The sequence below is a fragment of the Epinephelus moara genome, chromosome 14 (genome assembly GCF_006386435.1).
Source record: "Epinephelus moara isolate mb chromosome 14, YSFRI_EMoa_1.0, whole genome shotgun sequence".
NCBI classification, from domain to species: domain Eukaryota; kingdom Metazoa; phylum Chordata; class Actinopteri; order Perciformes; family Serranidae; genus Epinephelus; species Epinephelus moara.
The window spans coordinates 9595961-9622130 of NC_065519.1; the positions used below are offsets into that span (position 1 = coordinate 9595961).

Below are 26170 nucleotides of genomic sequence, written 5' to 3' on the forward strand. Positions count from 1 at the left end.
CCCTCAAAGTTTGTCTCCTGTTCAAACAAACAAACAAAAAAAAAGAGTGTTATTGGGACCAACAGACAGTTGGTGGTATTTAATTTAGTGGAATCTTTGTTTATTTGTGCTGAAACTAAATCTGAAGATCATTTTAAAGCTGTTTCATATTGGAGGATTTATCTGCCTTCGACTGTGATTTACATTCATTCAAATAGTTTTTCAACTTTGTTTTTGTACAGTTCACAGCACAATTTCAGTCAATTTTTTGGGGGCTTTTTAGTCTTTAATGTATAGGACAGACAAGTGTGAAGGGGGAAGAGAGAGAGGGAGTGACATGCAGCAAAGGGCCACAGGCTGGAGTCGAACCCGGGCCGCTGTGGCAACAGCCTTGTACATGAGGCGCCTGCTCTATCACTAAGCCATCGGCGCCCCAGTGTAGCTATTTTAAAGGAATACTTAAGATGCCAGATGACCTTTTGTTTATCAGTTACTCACCCTGTGTCATGTTAAATTCATGAAGAAGTATTTCTCACATGCTTCCATGGTGAACAAAGAATCCAAAAACAGAGAAAATTCTGGATAAACTGAAGTCATCGGCGACCACGTTTAACAGCAAACTCTCCAACAACTCGTTCAGTATAATCCAAGTCTCGTTAACCCAGTTTTATGCCTAAAACTTCCCAAACAGACAACCCTGTCTGATGGGTAATTAAACCTAAAGTGAAACCTGTCTTTGCTCTCTTCAAAGCCAGACTCCATTAACATAAAATAGCAATTTTACCTCGCTGAACACTGATATATGTAAACATTCTGATATACTGTGCGCTCAATTAGTTCATTTGTGTTATTGTTTGACTTTAGTGAATCCGAACTAACACGTAAAAACACAAAAGTGACACAGTTACACACACTAACAGATCGAGGTGGCGCTATTTCAGAAGCTCCTGTGTCAGTTATGTTTTACTGGTTTTGTCAATGGAGTCTGGCTTTGAAGAGAGCAAAGATAAGATTCATTTGAATTCAGTCTTAATTAGAAAGGTTTTAGCAGAAATGCATGTGTTTGGGAGGTACTGAGCATACGACTGGATAAATGAGACTTGGATTATACTGCAGAAGTTGTGGGAGAATTAATGTGGTCGCCTATGACTTCCATTCATCAAGAATGTTGTCTGTTTTTGGATTCTTCGTTCACCGATGGGACGTGAGAAAAACAAGGGTTTCTTCATGAATGCAACATAACACATAACATATAACATAACATTTGGGAGGTGAAGTATTCCTTAAAGCCTTTGAATGTCAAAAAATTGAGGCAACTAAATGTTAATTGTAATAGATTTTACTACCTGATGCAAGTTTCAGGCATTAGTTTGTTGATTGTCACACTGTACTGTGCGTGAATTGAAACCACTGATTGAGAAAAATGCATGAATCAGTCTAAAGGTCTTTAGTTTTTCTAATTTAATTAAATTTATTTTTCTTATTTTATATACTTTATTAAACCCAGAGGGGAGATTCAATTTCTGTACACTTTAGGAAATAGTCAGCAGTAAAGCTAAGTACAAGTAATTTGTTGAAATGAAAGAAAATGTCAGTATTTCTTCATCAAATTCATGAACTGACAGTGTGTTTTGTTAAGGCATTTTATTTTCAGTTATTACTGTATAATGACTTCATTTTACACGACGCCTATATGACTTCATCAGGGATTTTTTGGATTCTTCATTCACCGTGGAGGCATGTGAGAAAATGAAGTTTTCTGCACAAATTCAGTGTACTACAGGGTGAGTAAATGATTTAAAAATAGTCATTTGGGGAATGAAGTATTCCTTTAAATTTAACTTGACATTTAATGGGAAAAAAAACAATCATATTGGAAGATTTTCAGTTTTTTAAATATTGGATCCACCTTCAAAACCTGCCATTTGTGAACGTGTAGGTTAAATGTAGAATTTAAACTCCTCTTCAGGTCATTAAGAAACGCAAGAAAACTAAGTGTATAGAATTTGCAGTTTACAGCAATAACCATTCACAACCATCCATGCTTTAACTTTATTCCTAGCAATATGGGGAGCACTTTAAAACAGGCTGTTGAGACAAATTTGATGAAAAAAAATACTAATATCTGATCCTTTTTTAGAGATTTTGTTAGTATTAGTATAGTATTTAGTATTTATAGCATGATATGTAATGGATTGGTTGCAACTTTTATCTTGCAGCAACACATTCAAAGCTAATGTAGCACAAAAATTTGTTTTCAGTCATTTTCAGTGCAATTTATTTAACATTTAAGTCAAATATCAGCAGGTTACTTCAGTTTTAGTGGTGTTTATGAGTATTAGACATTCTGTGGTCATGTATTAGAGGTGTACACGGTGATGTCACTGGTCTGCGGACATCTCCACACTGTCACTTTAATTTCAGTGCAGTCCAGGGGGCAGGATCGTGAGGTTTTCCTTCTCTCGGACTCGGAGTGTTTGCACCAACCACAGCAGCAGCAGCACATTGAATGAAGTGTGTTTGCAGGCTGCTGGCCACACGGAGGACACCGTGCTGCTGGCCTGTTCAAGATGCCACAGATGTACAGCCAGAATGCATCATTTTTTTTAGCTGTTGAGAGGGCGGATTTGAGCCTCGCCACATTTCTCCAGTAGCCCCCTTTTTTCTCAGAAAGCTGCAGGGCCCTGAGAGAAAGCAATCTCCGCCTTGATGGTATCTGGACAGCAGCAGCAGCAGCGCACTGCACAGACGACTGGCAGCTCTCTGCACGGATGATAAAGAACTTGGGAAAGGAAATGGTCAAGATGGCAGCTGTGTGCGGAGTGATAAAGCTGATGTGGTGGCATTAGGTGTAGTATTCTCTCATTTTCTTTGGCATGCACGTCGCAGGATCGCGGCGCAGGACGCGGGCGCTTGTAAAGGAACGCTGTTTGGATTCCTCCGAAGACTCCCCGCCGCCTCCTCCTATCTTTAAACCCACATTTCGCGAAATTGCAATGCATGTTGGCGAGGGTGTGGGCTGTGCACGAGAAAAGGCAATGTTTTGTTAATGCTGGTCAGCTCCGATCAGCTCCGTGTGCTGCGGATAGACGCCTTGCAGGACAGATAGACAGACACGTGCTGGGGACTGGGCTGCAGGCTGCTGGACATTTGCATACCGTGCATAGTAAATAAAGTGTCCCTGAAGCCTGCACGCGACATTGATGGAATGCGACCTGAGTGATTTTATAACCCTTTGTGCTGCGACCGAGATATTGCGAGTAACATGGCTGAGGCGCCGCGCGACGGCAACGAGCCTCCTTTAAACGTTGAGATCGATCCGGATTTCGAGCCCCAGAAGCGGCCACGGTCCTGCACTTGGCCCCTGCCCCGTCCGGAGTCTGGTGCGGGCAAGCCCGGGACAAATGACGCTGACGTAATCCCTGAAGAAGAGGATGATGAGGGTGGCAGCACTGAGAGCAGCGACGCGCAGAAAGCCAGCGGCGGCATTGTTAAATCCCGTGCGCAGAGCGGCAGCAGCTCCATCTCCCAGCCTGTGGAGGTCCAGCGCGGCCACTGCAAGGAGGAGGCCGCCGATGGCTCGCCTTCCTCGGCGCAGACCCCCGCCGCGGCTCTCGGTGGCTCTGCCTCCCAGCAGCTGAGGAAGTCCTCCGCCCGCAGGAACGCCTGGGGCAACTACTCCTATGCAGACCTCATTACCCAAGCCATCGAGAGCTCCCCCGAGAAAAGGCTGACCTTGTCCCAAATCTATGACTGGATGGTGAGGTCTGTGCCATATTTCAAGGACAAAGGCGACAGCAATAGCTCTGCTGGCTGGAAGGTGAGCGGTGACATGCTGGTGCTGTCATCATAACAAAGACCATACTGTGGTCATGTAAAGACACACAGCCATGTTTATGTGGAGATGGAGGAGGAGGGTGCACAAACAGATAATCTGCAGACACCACCATGTATACAGCTTTATTAGGAGGCATATTATAATTTAGATTAGGGTATATAGAACTGTGGCTGCCTGACAAGCCCATGGTGTAAAATGACCCAAGTTGCTGTCAAAATATGAGTACAGTGTGCTTCAAATTACACACACTATTACAAAACCAGAGCACACACCAATCCAGTAAACACAATGTAGTGAGTATGAAAGTCGAGACCCAAAACAAGCAATGCAAAGTTAATTTCACTTTCAGACAAACTGCTAACACTGCAGCACAGGGGCTTCTTCTTACAGGCTCCACCGGGGCCCTGCTTCTGTTTGATTTTAAGGATTAGTTCGGCCTGGAAAACCAATTCATCTGTCATGGAATCAAGTCTGATGAAAGCTTTGAGCTTTGCAGGATTTAGATGGAGGGGTGGTGGTGGTGGGTGGGGTGGGGTAGAGAGAAAAAAAAACTCTGGAAATAGGTTTGTAATCCTGCACAACTGTAGGATGTGGGATGCAGGCTGATTTCCAGGGAGTTTCTTCATGAAGACATTACAGTAAGGGTCAAGATTGTGGTTTGGAGCTCAGGGTGATGATGTAACATGTTGATGGGAATGGGAGTATGAACTATAAGCAGTGTGTTGATGCTAATAACTGATTAATCTGCACTGAATCAGCTGCTTAGTTAATACAGCAGATTAGTGGCGATCAGTTTTCATTCATGTTTTGGATGCTTGTTTGCCACCAGATGTGTTCAGGGGGCTGTAGGCAGATACAGGCGTGCAGAGGAAAGGGTTAACGTGAGGGTTTCAGAAGTGCTGATATCAGCATTTCCTAGGAGATGCTTTGTAGCTGTGTGACATTCAGCAATAAGCTTAGGGTTGGCCATCTGCATGAGGGACTGTGTGCAAAAATGTCCTCAGCAGCGTGTCGAGGGTGTGACTGAGAGGTTGTAAATCCAGACCTGTCACACTTCTCCACGCCACATTCAATGACAACCTTTGTGTTGCAGCTCCAGCTCACCCCCCCCCCCCCCCCCCGCCCCCCCCCGTTGTGGATCCAAACAAAATACTCAGCTCCCATACAGATGACCAGCCAGTGGCTCGACCCCCGCTGTGTGCCACACTGTCTTTTTCACGTGGCCCGGGCACAAGAATCAATCAGCTGACTATAAATTATGTAGGTCAATGTGTAGCAGTGTGAGAGAAGCTCAGTGTTTCTCTTTGGATCTGGCTCTGGCTAAACTGGCATTGCTCCAGTCCCCGCTCAGAACGAGGCTCTCTGCTCAAAGGGTGCTGCAGAGCTGCTATGGCTGTGTGGGGGAGGGGCAGGCAGGAGTTGCTCTTTGTGATTTATCTTTTATACGTCGTATGGTTCCTACTGTATCTACCTGTGCAGCATGCAGAACATTTAACGCATCTCTGAAGCCTTGAAGACGCACTAATGTCCTACAGATCTTTATTTTTAAGAAGCAGGCTGGGTAGTTGCAGCTGCTGCGTGTTTCCCATCCAAAATATAACAGGAATATGTTTTATACACAGACATACAAGATTATCAGTGATGTTATACCACAGCAAACCTCAACTACACACAATAACAGCATCATCTGTGCAGCATAACGTACTGAAATTCAACAGCTATGTAACAAAAAACTGCCTTTGTGCAGCTTATAACATATTTTCATGGCATCCATTGAAGGAATCGAATTCATTGGACGTTTTCAGGTCATAGATTATGTTTCATTGTACTGTACTGTGTTATAACGCAAAGTGTAACTACAGTTTCGTCCACCTGCTGTAACATAATACAGTCCAATAGAGCAACACTACAATTTACTGCCTCATAAATGACCACAGAGTTGAATCAAAACCGCTCAGACAGACACAACCTGAATCAAAGTGTCACGGAGGTTTTATTTATTTATTGCGGGGCTGTTGTATAGGATTTCATTAGGCCGAACAGGACAGGTGTAGATTTTATTGTTTCCACTCCCTCTTCTAATGACTTAGTTTGGAAAGGTAAAGTCTTGTACACTGTTCAGGCCAAGTTCACAATATCATGCATAAGAAAAAACATTGATAAACATACTCTTTTTCATTATGTCACCGCTCAAATCCTGTTTAAAACGGAGATGCATAACTCCAGTCTGCTGGATCGATTATTTTCATTATCAGTCAATTACAGAATTATTGCCTCGGTATATCAAGTCATTGTTTAGTCTATTAAATGTAGGAAAAAAGCAAAAAATCCAGTTTCTCTGAGTCAAAAGTGACGTCTTCAGGTGTGTTTCTTTGCATGACTAACAATATAAAACGAGAAAAACAGCAAATATTCACAATTAAAAAGCTGTAACTGCAGATTTTTGTCATTTTTTTTGCTTGAAATCTTCTAAAAACAGTCAGTTAGCAACTAAAATAATCACCACTTATTTTTCTCTTGATCATCTAATTGATTTATGAAGGAATTACTTTATTTTGAGCAAAATAAAAACAAAACATCAACAGACATGCTCACCAAGGAGTAAGAAGAAATGTACACTTATATTATCCCTCGCCCTTCTCAGTATTTATGTCTCATTTGAATAGGAAATTGTCAACAACAGTCCCAAACTTAATTACAACCATTAATATAGATGCATAAACAAGAGTCTTAGATATTAAATATACAAACCCAGATGAATAAATAAACCAATCAATTAGCATCACCCCTCATCGTCTGCATACCTCCTAAATATACTGTGTTCGTTGTAAGCGCTCTATAGTTGTGCTTCCCTTAAACTCCTCATCTATCCCATCCCATAAGTCCACCCCACACACTGAAACACACATTTTTTAAAGTTGTATGAACGTAATCTTTTTTTAGATTTAATTTTCCCCCCTCCCTGTCAAAAACATTTTTTGAATATTGGCCAGAAGTAGATTATTTCTTGCTTTGTAGATTATTTGTTTTAAATTTAACCAAGTCCCTGAATTTCAATGCATGTGACTTTACAACAGTGTGTTCGCGTGCTCCCTATATCCAACGTTATGTACAATCCTAATGGATAGGATGCGGTAAAATGAGCCATTTGTTTTGGCTTGAATTAGCAGATAGTAGGGCTGGGAGATATAACGACTCTGTACAATATATCGATATATTTTCAAGCAAGATATAAATTTTGATAACAGTTTGTATTGATATAGGGTCAAGTTGTGTTACGTGACACATACCAGTGTGTATTTCTCCTCTCTCACATTCTCAACACAGCTCCGCCCCACTCATTCATTCACAGTCCTCCAGCAACACTTTTTTAGAGCTGTAGCCTGACGTGCACCTCCCCAGAAACGTTACTACATGTTGCGGCGACGCAGACCTCCTGTCTATTTCTGTGAGTTGAAACCATTTCCCTCAGTGGAAACAAAGCTTTTATTTACTTTAATTTCACAGATAAGAAACAAATATTGGTGAAGACAATAAAGCCTCCACAAAAATAGCATTTTAAGTCTTGTGTGTGATTTATCCTGACTTCATATGAGCAGAGGAAATCTCTGCTATTCGGTAGGCTAATTTATACAATGTAAAATGCCATAGGCTTGTGCTAATAACGTTAGCATGTTATATTTGTTTGGAAAACATGTTTAGTATAAGACAGTTGGTTTGTTGGTGACCTTTGTGAGTTGTAATGGAGCTGAATTTTGTAACTTTACCTTTGTTAAATGTTGCTGTTGTCCCTGGTTTCACATGAGTAGAAGAAAAGTCCGCTAGCCGCTAGGCTAATTTATACAATGTAAAATGCCATAGGGTGGTGCTAAAAACATTAGCATATTGTATTTGTGGGTAAAATGTGTCCAGATAAAGACAAGTGCTTTGGCTGTGAATGCTGCGAGTTATAGTGAAGCTGATTTGTGTACTTGTGTTTGACATTGTCGCTATAGATACAGTTGGCAATGACGGGAACGCCCACAAACGTCACATCCGGTTAGAGCCGAGGGGGAAAACAAACTGGTCTCTGCCATTAGCCACAATGCCGAAGAGTTGCTGTGTGCCCTTTTGCAGCGCAAATAAACAAAAAAATCACCAATTAAAGTTTTACATTTTACCAAATAATAAAACGGAACCACAAAGGAGGACAAAATGGCTTCAGGCTATCAGAAGAGAGCTTTTAGTTTTGCACAGAAACAGGCAATAGAAATGTCCTTCAGAGGGCTATATTTTATTTTATGCTTGGAGTACATTTCAGAGCCAGCACTTTTTTTTTTTTACATATACCGTACTCAGTAAAGACCTTTAATCAGTACTTCTACTTTTGTACACAAGTATCTGTACTTCTACTTAGGTACTGAATGTGTACTTTTGTACGTGTTGCGAGGAAATCTACACAAATTACAAATGTAGTACAAAGTTCACTAGCGTTTAAACAATTAATCTAATATTCCTGATACCCCTGACATAGTCTACGATTGTTTGGAAATGGTTAACATTACATTAAACTTACCTGAAATGAAGTGCTGACTGCAGACATACACATGTTTTGTTGTTGGGTCCCATAATCTGCCAAACTCGTCCTCTCTTCTGATAGCTTGAAGCCATTTTGTCCTCCTTTGTGGTTCCGTTTTATTATTTGGTAAAATGTAAAACTTTAATTGGTGATTTTTTTGTTTGTTTATTTGCGCTGCAAAAGGGCACACAGCTACTCTTCGGCATTGTGGCTAATGGCAGAGACCGGTTTGTTTTCCCCCTCAGCTCTAACCGGATGTGACATTTGTGGGCGTTCCCGTCATTGCCGACTGTATCTATTAAGCCATGTTAAGTGTGTGTTTTGGGTGTGTTTTTTGAATCAGTTAAACTTCACAGCACTTCACAGAAAACCTGCCGCCAACTCGTGTTCTGGAGGTGTAACTGCAGAGTGAGACAGACACACCACCACACAAGTATAAATGTACTATATCCTGCACTATAACTCACAGGAATAACAGACAAAGCACTTGTCTTTATCTGGACACACTTTCCCCACAAATACAACATGCTAATGTTGTTAGCATAAGTCTATGGCATTTTACATTGTGTAAACTAGCCAAACGATAAGCAGAGATTTCCTCTGCTCATATGAAGCCAGGATAAATCACACAAGATTTAAAATGCTATTCTTGTGGAGGCTTTATTGTCTTCACAATTTTTTTGTTTCTTATCTGTGAAATTCAAGCAAATAGAAGTTTCATTTCCACTGAGGGAAATTGTTTCAGCCTACAAAAATAGACAGGCGATCTACATCGCTCCAACATGTAGTTACATTTCTGGGGAGGTGCCTGTCAGGCTACGCCGTCTATTCAACGCAGAAGTATGAATTCTGCCTAACTACCTTCAGTCACAGTAACACTGATGTTGGTGGAATCAGTCTGTTTAGGCTCAGAGATGTGTCCTTAGCATGCAAAGTGAGTTAACATTTACATCCTTGCAGCATCGCTTTGGGTTTTCCTAAACTGTTCCTATAACTTTGTTTCTGGGCGTTTATGCAGATTTTCAGTCAAATTGAAAAGGAGAAATCTCCCACGCAAGACTAAAAACATCCATATTTTATCCACTCACAGGTGCAGGCGAAGAAAACATGAAATCAAAAACAAAGTCTGCACACTGGGAGTTGCTCCCACTGTGTGTTTTGTTAACACCTGCACTGCTGTGACATTTGGAGCGCTGTCTTCATCTTCTTGGCAGTCCTCATCAAACAATCAGAGATTTATCTACTTTTAATTACCAACCCAGCCTTCTGGTTATAAACCCAGCTAATGGAAATGGACGCATTCCAGCCGATGAGGAAATGTAGATTTTAAGCCAGGCATTGAAGCGAGTTCAGTTAAAGGTGAAGTCTGAAGGTATTCTATTGTTTTCTTTTCATCAACAAATCCCATGAAATCACCAAAACCAGAAATGAATCGACTCTACTAACAAGTATATTCTGTGTATCCAAAGCGTCATATATGTTCTTCCTGTGTGCCGTAGAGCTCCATTGTTGTCAAAAACTATTAATATCACATCAATGATCCACACTGTTGCACTGGCTGACATGTTCAGTCTTTAGGAAGAACATGGGCACTGTAGTTTACTTTGAGTTTATCTGAAATACACCATCCTACTTATTTCATGGTTGAAATTAGTCCCCAGCAAACTGCAACTGCCAGCAGCTGGTTAGCTTAACCAAGCTAACTAAAAAATGGAAACAACTAGCTTGGATCTGTCCACACCATGCCATTTTTGAGTAATATTTGCTATTATGGGAAATTACTGGACCTTTTCTAAAAATAATTTTGTATTTTTTAAGTGCTTTTAAAAGACTAGTTCGAAATATTGGTGGAAAAACTGCCAGCAGCCGTTTATCTTAGCCTAGCTAACTAAAACATTGGAAACAGGGAAACAGCTTGGCTCTGTCCACAATGTGTAATTTTTTGAGTAATATTTTCTAAAAACTTCAAGGCTTAGCTGTTTTAGAAAATCACTAAGCCTTTTCTAAAGGTAATTTTGTATCTTTTAACTGTTTTGAAAAGACTTGTTTGACATTTTGGTGGGAAAACTGCCAGCAGCTGGTTAGCTTAGCCTAGCTAGCTAAATAACTGGAAGCAACTAGCTGGACTCTGTCCACACTGTGTCATTTTTTGAGTGATGTATACTGAAAACTACAAGGCCCAGCTCTTTTAGGAAATTAATGAGCCTTTTCGAAAAAAATATGAAGTTTGTTTGATCTGTTTTTTTTTTTTTGTTTTTTTTTGTTTTTTAAACTTTTTATTTATGAGTATTTTTTACAATGTCAGGAATAAACAAAACACAATACAGAACGAACATATGATGTCATGGGATGAATAGCGACTCAATGCAAATATTAGCATCTTTACAATGTAATGTCACACAGAACAGTCGTTATTAAGTATCAGTCGCATTGGCTAAATAAATACACCATTTTTCCCACTGTTTTTTTCCCAGTTCTTTTTGGAGTCGTATGGAGTGGGTCATCTGTTCTAGGAGATGTAGGTGTTTAACAATACTAACAAAAAGGCCTGCAGTAGGACTGTTTTTTTGGAGCCAACATATGACCAAAATAAAGAGATGTAAATGTTTGATCTGTTTTTAAAAGAATAGTTTAACATTTGTCAGGACAACTGCCAGCAGCTGGTTAGCTTAGCCTAGCTTGCTCAAAAACTGGAAACACCTTGGCTCTGTCCAAAACATGTCATTTTATTCTGTTTGTATGGATTTAAATAACAAGACATACCATGAGAGACCCAGGCTAGCTGTTTTTAGTCTTTATGCTAAAAGCTAGCTGGCTACTGGCTCTACGTTAATATTTACTGTACATACATGACAGTGGTATTGCCTGTCTCATCTATTACAGCACTTTTTTCCCAAAATGTTAAACTTTCTTTAAAGATATCGTCTTAAGTAGGAACAAATGATCTTGGGGCGACAGTGTCTGAAATTATTGAGAGATGGACTAGCACACTGTTGATTTTGGTCTTTTAATGGGATTTGTTGACAAATAAAAAACGGGAGAAACAGTTAAATTTTAACCTAATTAGGAGATCAGTGGTTAATTCTGAGTGATCAGCAGAAGCCACCAACTTTTCCAGCTAACTTATGGTGGAAGGAAATGAGAAAGAAAAGATCAATGTAGTAACTAAAGTTTTGTGAGAGTCATATGTGCTTTGTTGTTGTAAGTGATGAAAGTGTTTGCCAGTTCAGCTAATCCTTTAATTGGCTTGAAGCGAGGGCTTTGCTGGATGTTTGATGTCAGCAGGTCATTGACTCATTGCATTCAGCGCAAAACTGTGGCCAAGGCTTGTTTGTGATCTCTCAGTCATCACAAAGCTGGAGAGCGTCTTCCCTCACAGCTGCGTTTTATAGGATCCATGCGTTGAGCTTCTTTAGTGTTTGATTAGTTTAATCTTCTGATAGATGGATTTAAATAGGACCTCGGTTTACTCAACTTAATTCAAGCTTAAGAGAATTATGCTGGACCCTCTCCTGGTGAACTTGGCCTTTGGGCTGCAGAGATCACTGCAGAGTTTTCTTCTTCTGTTACTGCAGTGTGACTTGGTGCAGGCCGGTCGTCAGCAGGCTTCAGCTGTTTAATTTTGTACATGGTTGGGAACATCTCCGGGGAAATCCTGTAGACCTTTCTGAGCAGCCAGAAATAGGTCACAGTATGAGGTGCAAAGTAGAAGTGTTTCTTAGAATACACTGCAGCATTTACAGCACTTGGTTTTAATAGTTAAGTATCAAAACTCTTGATTTTTCTGTTGTGGCAGGTCCAAAGCATTAGAAGTTAAAATTATTAATTTTCTACCTTTAGTGCTGATGTTGCCAAATTTTGTGAGCAGTTTTACATACACGCAATTTAATTACATTGTAGTGTCAAATGTGTTTTATTTGAGCATGTCGACACCACATAAATGAGCAAGTATTGTATCTAAATACACACACATGCAGTTCGATCGTAATACGCTCTTGTTACTTTTTTTAACAAATACTGAACAGTAATAACTGAGAAAACACATACAAATGTAATACAATAAAACGAAAATAAAAATACAGTAAAGTAATAATAGTAGTAATAATAATAATAATAATAATAATTAAAAAAGCCAGGCTTACCCTTCCGTCACAATGCCAATTTTAGGTCACAGAAGATAATGAGTGAGAGGTGACCAAACCTGATCAAAATATGGAAGGTTGTCCATAAGAGTGTTTCAAATTCAGCTAGAACCAGAACCACTCATTATTCTAGGAATGTCTGATGACATCAGAAAATTAAGCAACTCTTGGCAATGTTTCCTATCCTAGTCTCACTATTGAATCGGAAAAAGAAAGAAGTCCCCACAGCAAAGATGTGGCTTAGTGACCTTACGAATACACCTCACCTTGAAAGAATAAGATACACTCTTAATCGGCCAATAAATCTGATTTTATTAACATCAGATTTATTGGCCGATTATGTTTTAGGATTTGGCTCTGGTTTCTATTATCTTGTACCAGCTCTACAGGAAGAACTTGCACTAAACAGCTTCTAATTATTTTTATCCATTTTAATTGCAGAATTCCATCCGACACAATCTGTCCCTCCACAGTCGCTTTGTGAAAGTCCAGAATGAAGGAACAGGAAAAAGTTCCTGGTGGATGGTCAACCCAGAAGGTGGGAAAGGAGGCAAAGCTCCCCGCCGACGGGCCGTATCGATGGATAACAGCAAGTACATCAAAGGAGCCCGAGGACGTGCCACCAAGAAGAAAGCCTCGCTGCAGGCAGCTCAAGACGGCAGCTCAGAGAGCTCCTCCAGCCTCTCCAAATGGACAGGAAGTCCCACCTCCCGCAGCAGTGACGAGCTGGACGCCTGGACAGACTTCCGCTCCCGGACCAATTCCAACGCCAGCACACTCAGCGGTCGACTGTCCCCGATCCTGGCCAACCTGGAGCTGGATGAGGTGCCTGATGACGACTCGCCCCTCTCCCCAATGTTGTACTCCAGCCCCAGCAGCATGTCCCCGTCCACAGGGCCCACAGGGCTCTCTGACCTGGCAGGTACCATGAACCTTAATGACGGGCTCTCTGACAACCTGATGGACGACCTTTTGGACAATATCAGCCTGACAGCATCCCAGCAGCCTCCTCCTGGAGAGGAAGACAACGGAGCCAACGGTCAGGGGAGCTCAGTGTTTACCTTCAGCTGCTCAGGCAGCAGTCTGGGTAGCCCCTCTGGCAGCTACGGGCCTAACCCTCTTTTCAGCCCGCCGTCCATCACAAGCCTGCGGCAGTCGCCCATGCAGACCATCCAGGAGAACAAGCAGACCACCTTCTCCTGCATCTCGCATTTCAGCGACCATCAAACCCTGCAGGATCTGCTCAGCCTGGACTCCCACAGCCACAGCAACGTCATGCTCACCCAGTCTGACCCGCTGATGTCGCAGGCCAGCACCGCCATCGCCCTGCAGAACTCCCGCCGCAATGCCATGCTGCTCCGCAAAGACCACATGTTGGTGAACCACACCAGTGTGGGTGAGGCCCAAAGCTCTTCAGTGCCTGGTTGGCAAGCTGGCTTGTCAACCTCTGACAAAGACGCCGGTCTCTCCGACGCCAAGCAGCCGCACCTGAAGTCTCCCAGCAAGAACGCCTCTATGCAGCTCGGCTCTGGCTTGTCCGGCCAGGACCGCTTTCCCGCTGATCTGGACCTCGATGTGTTCAACGGCAGTCTTGAGTGTGACATGGACTCCATCATCCGCAATGAACTGATGGACGCAGACTGCCTGGACCTCAGCTTCGACTCTCGCCTCACATCCGCCCAAAACGCCAACAGGAATTCAGGAAGCTTCTCCAGCTCAAAACAGACCTCCCCTCACAGCTGGGTCCCGAGCTGAGAAGCTCTGTCAAAGCTCAGCATGGGCAAAAAAAGAAGTGGGGGAAAATGTAAATTGGGGTTCATTGTCCTGCGTTGTGAAACTAGAGGGAAGAACGTCTGTAAATGTGTATTCATGTAGTATTTTTTCCATGATTTTCAATGTGAGGCATTAAGTTTGGTACTGTATTTTAAGTGTCTGAGACCCACAATGGTGTCTTCACAGAGGAGGAAAAAAAATCTTTAAAAAGACCAATGCCTGGGCGGTGTAAACAACAGTATTGACTGGAGTGGAAGTACAGGACGTTTTGTTAAAACTATATGAAAAGCATCAACTCGTGTTAGTCTCAGGGAATCACTCATACAGTATCACAAACGTGATACATGAAACTGAAGAAGAATTATGTTTTCACCCTGCTTTCTCTCCTCTTTCACACCCTTTCATACCTAAACCGACATTTTTGCCAAACCAGCTGTCAGCCTGTTGTGAGTGACAGCGTGTTTACAGAAAAAAGCTGCAGAGAATGTTACATTATTACGTTCCAGTGGAGGATACTTGACAAGCTTTTTTTTATTTTAAAGTTTCTTTGAGAGACGTAGCCTAAACGGACTAAAAGATTTAAAAAGTGTTAATGAAAAGCTTTTTTCTTTTTGTCCCATTGATGCACAGAGTCACGCACCAAATATCAATCTGTAGAGGTTAATATGTTATCAAGATGTGAACTGATCTACATTGTGTGGTTTTTGTATGTAATGTTTTATTTTTATTTAGCGAGTTTTACCCTGTGATTTTAGTGACATTACTGTGAATTCTGTTCCTTCTAAAGAGGTGCATTACTGAAGTCTTGATAATATGGTGTTTCTGCTGCAGATCCCTTTTCACCATCTTCCCTCCTCCTCTTCCTCCTCTTCCACTTACTGCAATATTGGAAGTACTGCTCAGTATACAGAGTTTAGGACAGACTTAAGGACTGTGTTTAGCAAGAAACTCTAGCTCTAGTCGACACCATTTACATTAGCAAACACGTATTTGGATTAAAGTAACCACACTTAGAGACTCCATAGCACTCAGCTACAATATTTTGGTGTTTGTTAATTTGAAGGAGTTCTTGGTGCTATAAATAAGACGATAGCAGGGAGTGGCTGCAGATGGAGCAGCATTTGTAGCCTCCCCTTTGTTATCAGCACTATAGCAGGTGCTGGGTCAAACGTGTTTCCAACCCTGTGCGAGGAGGTCGTATAGTATCTTAGAGCCATTTTTGCCATTTGAGAAAGAAACAACCACAGTATTTTAAATATTGCCAAAATATTTCTGCATTTAAATAAGTGGAAATAAGAGGATATATAGTGTATGAATATTAGGAACCAGTGCTATAAGGGCAAAAAAACAAAACAAAAAAAACCCCATCAACATCAGCACAGTTTTTGTAGGAACGGCAGGATGAACTTTTCTTAGTTTACATTTTTCATCAGCTGGAAACTGTCAATTTTCACTGAATTTGTCATGTTGAATGAAATTTTATTTATTTTATTTTCCATGTGTAAATATTTTGTGCTTTTCCATATGACGTGTGGTTGAGCTGAGTAAAAGCACTTTTGTTTAAATGGTCCGCTCAACATTTTGACCACCTCAATCGGGTATTGATCAAACAGCAAATGGTGTCCTCCATTTGGAGTTATTGAGAAAATCTAAATGTTACATCCTATTGATTATAAAGGGACAGTTCACCCCAAAATCAAGAATACATTTCCTTTTACCTGTAGTCCCTCCAGGATTTCATAGGCTTTTTCATTTATTAATTTTCTGTAATCGCTTATCCTGTTGGGGGTCGCGGGGTGGGTGGAGCCTATCCCAGCTGACATTGGACGAGAGGCGGGGTACACCCTGGACAGGTCACCAGACTATCACAGGGCTGACACATAGAGACAGACAACCATTCACGCATACATTCACACAAGTCAACCTAACCTGCATGTCTTTGGACTGTGGGAGGAAGCCGGAGTACCCGGAGAAAACCCACAATGACACAGGGAGAACATGCAAACTCCACACAGAAGGGCTCCCCCACCCAGGGTTTGAACCCTGGGCTGTTTTGGGGATTGTTGCACCCTAAGATGTCTGATTACACGGCAGCTTTTCTAAAAAGATTGTTATGCGTGTTACAATGTTTTTAGGCAGCTTTACAAATAAATTACGGGGCAAGTGAAAATTGCGAACACATTAGCAATACTATCTTGGATTTGAAGCCTTATAATGAGCAGTCAGTGTTTCCCTCAGGATTAGGATCTATTTGTGATGGTAGGAGGGGCAACAGCTGATCGCCACCATCAGTTTGTTGCAGCGCTGAAGGACTGTCTCCGTGAGCCGCTCTCCTCCTGCTCTCTCTGCCTGGTTTACACGAGCTAACACAGCAGCAACTGCAGCTAACATTCAAAACTGAGCCATAATACTGTCCCAACAATCTCACACTGACACCGAAACGGCTTGACTCTGTTGTTAAACCTGTTACTAACCGTTGAGTAACATTAGCCGTATGATGCTAATAATTAGATTGTCGTTGTGTGTGATAGTCTCAGACGCAGAGCTCACACTCACGCAGCAGCAGTCTAATGATAGACAGAGCTGGGCAAGGAGGGGCTGCGCATTAGCTACTGCCCTGAAGGAAGTGTGTATCTACTCATGAACAAGAGGTTCATGCTTGTTACAGTGTGAGATGTCAATATTAATGCTGTCCTCCTCGGCTGAGCTGCAACGTTAGCTAGCTCAGTGGTGCTAGGTGCGCTAGCAGTAGATGCACGCTGCCTTCTGAGCGGTGATTCGGTTGACAGGTGTAGTTCAGTATAAGGAAAATAGTTCCTGCATGAAACTGCTCACAACAAGGTCTATGGATTATCTTGAGTAACCAATTCATGACTTCTTGAAAGAGACATTGCTGTTGATTTTTTCAAATGTAATTTTTTGGCGCTATGAGCACCACAAGCTGAGTGCCATCTAGTTCCATTATATTTGAGAGAAGGCAGACATCTCTATGGTCGATATCTCCAACACTCAGCAACTCATACCAAAATAATCTAGACTGATAAATAGCACTACAGGTAAGAGGGAAAATATATAATTTTAATTTTAGGTGAACCGTTCCTTTAACTGAGATATTTAATCCCATTTGCTTATTATTTGATTTTACAAAAACACTCTGCACAGCTGTGCTTCCAAATATTTTTCGTAGCTTCACATGGATGATTTCACACTGATTCTAAGCTTAATTTTTTTCCTACATTAATTTTGAGTAACTCTCACTGCCAATATTCAAACTCCATTTCTTCCTATTGCTCCTACAAAACAAAAAGAGACATCAAGTTGACATTGCCAGTTGTAATTCCAGCTCCTATCTTGGCTGTATCAGAGATGGTGCATGTAAATAAAGCTTAAAGAACCACTGAAAACCTGAGTTTGTTTGATCTACCTTTGTTTTATTTCTGTCTCTAGAGGAATCGCACAGCTGCAGACTTTGACTCTGCAGACACCAAGAAGCCGATTTGCTATTGGATAATCACATCATGAGCTATGAACCAATCACACACTGTATCCAGGAGGAAGGGACCCGCTGAGATTAGGTCAAGGTTTTTGAATGCATGATTGTTGAGGTAGGTGCTGCTCAACAACTGGTGCTAAACTTCATTTCTACATACTGTACTTCATGTTACAAATCATAGTTTAAATGGTGAGTGTCTAAAACACCCAACAGCATTGACATCATAGTCTGACAGAAGCACTCCAGTGTAACGTCAGAGCCCTCTACAGATCAAATGCAGGCACTGAGGACAGGAAATGGGAGAGGAAGCCTGTCTGCATGGATGTTTGTCTCCATGGATACAACACAACAAGTCAGCATGTGGAGGCAGAGATTTGGCAGTACTTAAGGAAGTGTGTGTTTTTTCTGTGTTTGAAATGTTTGGATTTCCCAGCGTCTCAAAGTGTTCATCCTGAGCCATGTGTGACGTATACAGAGTTTCCTCCTCTGTTAAAGTGGAGCAGATGGAGGCAGATCTGTCGCGTCAACTGTCCGCGCTCAGGGCGGAGATTGAGGAGAATGGAGTTCCTCAAGAAGCAGTACCCTCCAGATGTTACAGGTGTGGAAGCTTGAATGATGGTGTTGATTATTTGGTGTCAGGTAACAGTTGCAACTGATTCTTAGTGTTTGTTTTGAACTTTTTAGGTTGCCAGGTAGGTGGAACTTAAAGCTCCCATCCACTCTGAAATTTAATTTGCTTATTGGATGTTTGAGCCTCACTGTGCAGAATGATGTGCATGCAGAGTTTGACACAAAGGACTTTTTTCAATTCATGTTTAAGTGAAAGTTTCTCTGTGCTGGCAGGATGAGTTTGTGACATCACAACTAGTCTGGAAGACGGTTGTGGTCCAATAAGTAACTTACGCGAGTGTGATGTTTTTGTTTTTGTGGAAAAACCATCAGACAAATTATTTTTCTGAGCAGGTTATTTTGTGTATGTCTGAAAACATGTCGAGTGGTGCTTTGATGTCTGTTTTAAACTGTCTAGACTGACAGGTAAGTGGGTATTAAAATAAGTGAAGACGTGATTTACGGACAATAATTACAATTAAGTGTGGAATATTTTACTAATTTTCAAAATGTTTTAGGCACCAGTTTCACCAGTCTGATTTGTGATTGATGTGGTAATTCCTTAAATTTTAGCATGCTAAAGTTAGCATTCAAACACACTTAATCAATATGGTACTGCATAGAGTGCTGCAGGGATGACGCTTTTTTTGGAGGCCGACATGGAAAGTAACTTGCCTGCTTCGCTTGTCAAAAAGCCAACAGGTTTCTTCCATTCAGTTCGGGATTATGGCAGAAAATAAGCTCTCTGGCAAACAAACTTTTATGAAACATGCCTGTTTTGTTCAGCAAGATGATTTTAATTTAATTTTTAAAAACATTTTGAAGTAGAAGATAATCCTCAGGGGGAAATTGAGTTTTTTCCCAATCTGTTGTCATGTAAACACAGGCCCTTAATACACACACATGCACAAACAGGACCTATACATGCATTTGGTGGGGTGGTGTTAGGGTGGGGTGGCTTTTTAGACACAGGCCACTGCTGCCAAGATATCGGTAATGCTAAAATATTAACACAAGTAGAATAAAATCAAACTGATCCAGTAATGTCACATCATGCTAACAATAGCTACCGTCAGCTCCTGGTACCAGACAGAGGGCTAAAATCTCTCAGTGAGTGTTTCATTGAGCAAAGGTGCATTTTATGAACACAACTTTTGTATATGTATTAAGCCTTCTTTCATCATAGTGTTGCATTCACTGCTGTTTGGCCAAGAGCTATTTCTGTTAAATTAATTTCCAGCTTTGTTTCAGTTCGGTTCTGCCTCCAAAAGATATTTCCTTCTTCCGTGTGGAGAGGGAGCACGCACTGAGGAGAGGGCTTCAGGTGAGGCTGAAAAATTCATCTTATATCTCTATCAATTAATTTGTCAGTTACAAGGGCTTTAGAAACTTTAGGGCAGCCTCTGGATAATATTTAAAGGTAACTTTAAAGATCAACCTGCACTTGATTTGACTAATATTTCCCGGGGCTTCACTCTCCTTCTGGTTGCAGGTGGCTGAAGCTTTGCCACTTCAGTCTCAGGCAGACGTCATGCAGAGAGAGCTGGATAGCTGCTTGGGCCTAGAGTACACTCCTGACAGTCTGCCCCCACTGCTGCACCAGGTGAACACAGTCCTGTTAATGTGCAGTAGAAGTGAATGGAAACGAGAGAAAGATCATTTAAAGCAATATTTCTCCACAGTTCTACACCGACAGATCGTATCACCTGGCTCAGATCAAATATCTGCTCATGCTGAGATGGAGAAGATTCTGCCGCCACACCAGCGTCATTGAAACGCTTTATCCTCATTACAAGGTGACAAAATAAGTCTCATTTTGCCAGCACTTAAAAATGACACATCATGACAGGAGGGTTTCTTCTTGCAGCTTATTATCCTTACAGTTCAGTTTCTGCTGCTGCAGCGTGGTAAAGGGACAAAGAAAGGCAGTGAGCAAATCTCACTTAATAATGATGATTCAAGAAAAAAATATGCTTCTATAATGATGGTAGTGAGGTATTTTCATTATCTGTTCATCTGCAGATTAATTTTCTCAATATTTGCTCTGTCAAATGTCACAGGTGTTTCCTAAAGTCCAAGGTGCAGTCTCTGAATGCCTTTTTTTTTTGGACCAAGAGTCCATAACTCCCAAATATATAGTTTTCTATAATATAACACAGAAAAGAAGCAAATATTTACACATTTTTGCAAGAAAAAAAATATTATTCAGTCATCAAAATGTCTGCAGAATGATTTTTTGGCAACTAATTATTTGTTTCAGCTTTACAAAATAGATTAAACACATGATTCTTTTTAGTTTATTTACTTTGCACAAAGACTAAAGGAGCTACACTGTACAAACATAACATGACTTCTTATATGTACACATACAAATGTGGCAAGAGGCAATGAATGGAAAAAGTAGGAAGAGGGCCAACAACGCCACCTGGGGGAATTACACCCCAGGAAATACTTACTCAACAAGCTGATATTTAGTTGAAAATTAGGAATATGGCTACAGACCCATTACTGAAACAAGGACAAAGATGTGAGGTCAAAAATAAACCCAGTTGGTTTTATATTACGGCACAAAAAGTACATTTATACAAATCAACTATAAGGCTAAATATTTCACCATGCTGCATACTAAAATATTTGCATTGAAACCCTCCTCACCACCTCTGATACAAGGCATTAACACAGGATCACTCATGGGCAGGACAACAGGGTTTCCACATGCACTGTGCACTGACAATGGATCAGAGCAAAGCTAAAAACAAAAGGCAAGCAACTGAGTACACAGGGTTAAAAGCACTGACTTGTCCAGGGGAAATTTACGACACACCTGTTTGCACAAATATACAAAAAAAAAGTAGCAATGAACATTTTTGGCACAGGAAATAATTGGGGAAGGCCTTAATAATCTTAGCAGTGGAAGAAAATCCAATAAAGTAAATATAGTAAATTCAAAGCTTTTATAGCTCCCCTGAAAATACATAAAAATACCAAATACATGAAAGAAACAAAGATTTTTTAAGGTAATTATTTGCAGGAGGATCCCTTTTCTTTCTCTTCCTCGTCTTCCGAAGACTGAGAGGAGAGGCGTCTAAAGAATTATATGATTTTTATTCCCTGTGCTCGACTTTCTGGAGTGATTCATCTTCTTTATCAGGTCACATCCGTCTTGTTCTCCCTCAGGATCAGGTGTCATGTTTGACGAGTGAGTACGAGGACGCCGTTCAGAGAGCTCGCAGGCTGTCAGCGTGCAGAGAGAAGATCCTGACAGGCCGAGGAAACCCCGCCAACCTGCTCACTCAGGACGACATGGTCATTTACCTGCGGTGGCTCGTCTGCCATCTGCACTCTGTTCAGACTGTTCACAACTTCCTCAGGGTGAAAACACATCTGTCTTTTTATCTAATTTATTTTGCACTGTTGATTTCCTACATTCACACTTCTGCTTCAACAGGTGCTGCACTACGTACCAGCCTGTGAGAGAAAACTTGAAGAACCACAACCCAAGGTTCACAAGGAAACTTCACATAAGACTCAATATGTTGATGGTGAGTCACAGCAGCTGTGTCCTCCATTTTCCTTCCTTGTGCTGTTTTTAGTATCTTGGCTTAAAATGTAAAATTTGCAGAGTGGGTGATGGTCGAGGAGCCATGAAAATGAAAAAGTACACAAGAGAAAAAGCTCACACAGACTTAAAATGGACGGGGTTTGTCTTCTAAACACATTCAGTAAATTTTAGGATCAAGCCGTTAGATTTCGATTATTCTTCTTGTGTATATGCAGAAATTTTTGGGTGATGATGATGCTAGAGAAAAAGGTTGGGGGTCACCAAAGTCAGTAGGATGTTGAATTTATTGAAAGGATAACTCCTTGAGATGCAGCATCATATTTTCAAGGGGATCAATCAGGAGAGACTTGTTTTCTTAGAATATTTATTAACACGTGCACATAACAATGAAAAGTGTGAAAAGTCTTTGGCGATTAGACCCCATAGAGATTGTATGATTTAAGGAGGGTGATGAATCCATAGTCCAATAGGGAATGTGATAGTACACAGCTTTGAGAGGAGATGCTATTCAACAGTTTCTCACTGAATACATTCACCTACAGGTACTTCAGGGCTGGCTGATAAGGTTCCCCTGCACACTGTCCACCTGGAGGAGTTTCTACCTGAGCTGCAGTCTTTGATTGCTCACTTCCACCTGACCTACGACACCCGCAAACTCAGGACCACTGCAGACGAGATGGAGTTATTCAGCAGGGTAATGATTTCTAATGCACAGTGGTCGAATGTAACTAAGTGCGTTTACTCAAGTACTGTAATGCAGTATAAATTCGAGTTAGTGCCCTGAGCGGTTTGGGTTCAGGGCAAGGGTTCGGTGCCTTGCTTAGGGGCACCTCAGCAGTGCCCAGGAGGTGAACTGGCACCTCTCCAGCTACCAGTCCACACTCCATATTTGGTCTGGATGGGGACTTGGGTTACCGACCCTCTGGTTCCCAACTGAGGTCCCTATGGACTGAGCTACTGCCCCCCAGTTACATCTCTGAGGCAAATATTGTACTTTTTACTGCACTACATTTGTCTGACAGACTACAATTGTCAATCCAGATTAAACTACACAACAGTATATAAAGGAGTTAAAATTAGACCTTAAACATCCATGGTAAAAGTCCATCCAAGTAAAATGCAATAAACACATTCATGCAGCAGTGATATTTATCCAAAAACTTCATTTATAATAGTAAAACACTGACAGGGAACATTTTACTGCACAATGAACACTTCTACTTTTGATACTTTAAGGACAAGGCTCTTGTCACGGCTCAAGTTTCTTACCTTATGTTTCTTATTTAATTCCTTCATGTTGTTTCCTATTTTACTTTGAAACTCACATCTCCTCTTGTTTCACATAACTTCACTTCCTGCCCCTGTGTGTTTTCCCTCCCTCTTGATGACTTCACCTGTGTCTCATTATCCTTCCCTTCACCAGAGTATTCTGTGTGTCTTGTTTTCTCTCAGTGCCACTTCATCTCAGCTCCTTGTTTGTGTAGTTTTCCAGCCTTTTGTTTCCCTGTGTCTTTTTCATGGTTTTTTGGATGTAGCCTGTTGATTGACTCTGACTCTGCCTCATCCTTATTGGATTTGTTTGCCTCCACTGATTCTCCCTCTGTGTGCTGAACCACCTTTTGACCAGTAAAGACTGTTTTTTACCTGGACAGCTGATACAACATTAACACAAAAGCCTTGCAGTATTTATTAACTTGTATGTTTGTATATTCACAACTTGCATATCTGATGCATATTTAGGGCTTGTAAATGTTACTTAGATTAAATTAAATTAATTTAATTTTGTATTTAGTTTAATTTAGTTCTACTTCCACTTTCTTTGTCTAATTTTGAGTACTTAATGTCAATACTGTTAAATTGAGAGCAAAGTTTATGTGCACATGTACTTGGCCAATAAAGCCGATTCTGATCCTGAAACGACATCAGTCAAGGTGGTTTATAAGGAACATGTCGGTGTGACTCTATCTCCCCAGGTGTGGAGGGAGTTCAGAACGATTTTCAGACAACAAGAGCAGATGAAAACGTTTCCTCAGTACGACGGTTCAGAGGTCAAACAGAGCCAGTGGGGGAGGAAGACTCCGAGCCTCGCTCTGAGGAAGGAGGCCAACTGGATCCCCTTCATTCAGGTCATTTAAATAGTGAAAATAACCTCACCAAAAGCTTTTTCCTGCAGCCCAGTCGCCAGGACAAAATAGTAGAATTGTATGTTTCTGCAAACCATGAATATGTTACATTTGTAGGTTTCATACAAATTCTATCAGCATTTCTTAAGTGATGTATATGAGCTGTAACCAAGATGAAACACCTGCCAAGCTGCAGAACACTGTTCGAAACAAAAAATCTACAAAACTGATAGTGTTGTCGTGAGTCAAGTCAGGTTTCAGGTTTTAAAAGCTTTACTTAGAGTGTGTGTGTTTTGTGGGGGTGTAGGAGGACAGTAAATACTGACAGTTTGCATTCTGTCCTGTAGGTGAAGCCCAGACGGGATCCGTGGCAGCAGAAGCTCGTTACGAAACTGAAGGAAAAGAAATCTGTGGATGAGCTGCTGAAGATGCACAGCAGGTTTCTTCAGGTAACAGCGTCAGTCATTAAATAGTCCTATAGTCTGAATTTATAAGATCTTAATCGCCACAAACATTTTTTTCTAATATAATATCTCTATCTTTGATTTCTATTTGTCAAAATGAGTCAAAATGAGTGATGTCACAAATCTTAAAACCTACCACTGAACCTTATATTGTCTGTTTACTTTATAATGAAGATAAACTTACCTACCTCTAATAACTATATTCCTACATAACACTGTACATGTCTTTATACTTAGTGGCTGAAGAACAATCAGGTTTAATGTACACCATCCAATTTCCCATCTTTTAAAAAACTTGTCCTGTTGCAGTCTAAGAGAAAAAGTCAATCCAATCATCCACTGCTGATAGATATGAGTCTTTTTTTTAACACATTCAATCCACATTTTTATCATAAATTGTGTCCTATATTTTGTTTTCTCTGTGTCTCTCATCAGGTCCCAGATCTGCTCCATGTGACCGCGGCTCTTAAAGAACACGCTGCTCATGTTGCCGACTCACCATCTGCACCGACCTCATCGGTGTCACACACTAGTAAAACAGAACAACAAAAGATCTCTGAGATCTGGATGAGTATTTACAGCGCTGCCTCCTCTCTCACTCAGGCATGTACCATCTAAGTTTTCTGCTTACAGAGGTGGGAAGTAAACCCTTTTTCTCTTGAAAGACATTATATTAAAAGTGACATTTGTCTTGTTAGGAGACTGTTGATCAGTCAGTCAGATCCAGACACAGAGGAGGCCACGATAGGAAGACTTTGAAGAGTCAAACCTCGACTGCAACAAATGACAGGTGAGCAGAAACTATTGCTGCATCATGAGGTTTTAATTTTCAAGATTTGGTAATGAATGTAGTGCAAATAATGTGGAGAATTTCAGCCTTTTTCTCCTCTTAGCAATTTTTTTTTTTTAAATCATTTTGGGGTTTTTAAAACTGTCATTTAGACAAAAAAAGCAGTCTGAGGATGTTTCCTTCGCGTTTGTGAACTTGTCCTAAGCATTTGTTTTTATTTTCTGATATTTTATAGACTCTTATAGGCTTCAGGTTTGTTCTTTGTTGACATCAGCCACTGTTCACTCACCTCTGATCTATAAAACACAGCAGTATTCAGTTTTCTGTGCCATTGCTCCCTCTATGAAACACAGCTACTCCTTCGAGGACAGCCTGCAGCTGCTGGGTCTGGATGATAGTTTAGAGGAAGGAACATCAGATCCCATCATGACCAGAGGAGCTTACCTGTCTCTGATTCACCTGCGTCATCTCAAACTCAGGCAGCTCCAGGTGAGGCAAACATATAAAGAACAGTAGATAAATAATGCAGTATGAGTAATGCCATCTTTAATGTGGATGTCCAGTCAGTTTTGAAGGTAAATTTAGTCAACTGAAGCAATAAATTCCTCCGTACGTGCCGCTATTAATAGAGATAACTGAGAAGCTGTGCTGGCAGTGCCTACATATACCAGAATGCATTGCGCAGGAGCTTCTCACATCAGCATTAGGTGTCAAAAATAATTACTCTATAGTCTTTTCCCCTCTCTGCCCTGCTGGTCCTGGTTTTCTACTTTGTCCACAGGATTCTGAAGAAGGTCTCCAGCACACCTCTGTCCAAAACTTTCATGCAGAAACCCTCA

General features: G+C 41.1%; 2 protein-coding genes across 5 annotated transcripts in view; both read left to right on the top strand.

Moving 5' to 3' along the window:
* Positions 1 to 2124: 2124 nt before the first annotated feature.
* foxo3a (forkhead box O3A) lies at positions 2125 to 17689 on the top strand. The gene is made up of 2 exons (XM_050062178.1): positions 2125 to 3799; positions 12959 to 17689. The coding sequence occupies exons 1-2, from the start codon at positions 3245 to 3247 to the stop codon at positions 14270 to 14272; spliced, it is 1869 nt and encodes a 622-aa protein (XP_049918135.1). The 5' UTR covers positions 2125 to 3244; the 3' UTR covers positions 14273 to 17689.
* A 465-nt stretch (positions 17690 to 18154) lies between these two features.
* si:ch73-242m19.1 (uncharacterized) overlaps positions 18155 to 26170 on the top strand; it is a 34335-nt gene continuing 26319 nt past the window's right edge. For all 4 annotated transcript variants that reach the window (XM_050062329.1, XM_050062331.1, XM_050062332.1 and 1 more), the window contains exons 1-12: positions 18155 to 18381; positions 19644 to 19716; positions 19885 to 19995; positions 20075 to 20188; positions 21570 to 21764; positions 21841 to 21934; positions 22497 to 22648; positions 23928 to 24080; positions 24425 to 24526; positions 24977 to 25144; positions 25240 to 25331; positions 25685 to 25820. In XM_050062329.1, coding sequence (XP_049918286.1) covers positions 18242 to 18381; positions 19644 to 19716; positions 19885 to 19995; positions 20075 to 20188; positions 21570 to 21764; positions 21841 to 21934; positions 22497 to 22648; positions 23928 to 24080; positions 24425 to 24526; positions 24977 to 25144; positions 25240 to 25331; positions 25685 to 25820 — 1530 coding nt within the window. In that variant the 5' untranslated portion in view covers positions 18155 to 18241. The remainder of the gene's footprint in view (positions 18382 to 19643; positions 19717 to 19884; positions 19996 to 20074; positions 20189 to 21569; positions 21765 to 21840; positions 21935 to 22496; positions 22649 to 23927; positions 24081 to 24424; positions 24527 to 24976; positions 25145 to 25239; positions 25332 to 25684; positions 25821 to 26170) is intronic.

Excerpts from the sequence above, each read along its gene's own strand:
- foxo3a (XM_050062178.1), top strand. The coding sequence starts at position 3,245 with ATGGCTGAGGCGCCGCGCGACGGCAACGAGCCTCCTTTAAACGTTGAG. Across the intron at positions 3,800-12,958 it reads ATAGCTCTGCTGGCTGGAAG|AATTCCATCCGACACAATCT; the intron begins GTGAGCGGTGAC and ends TTTTAATTGCAG.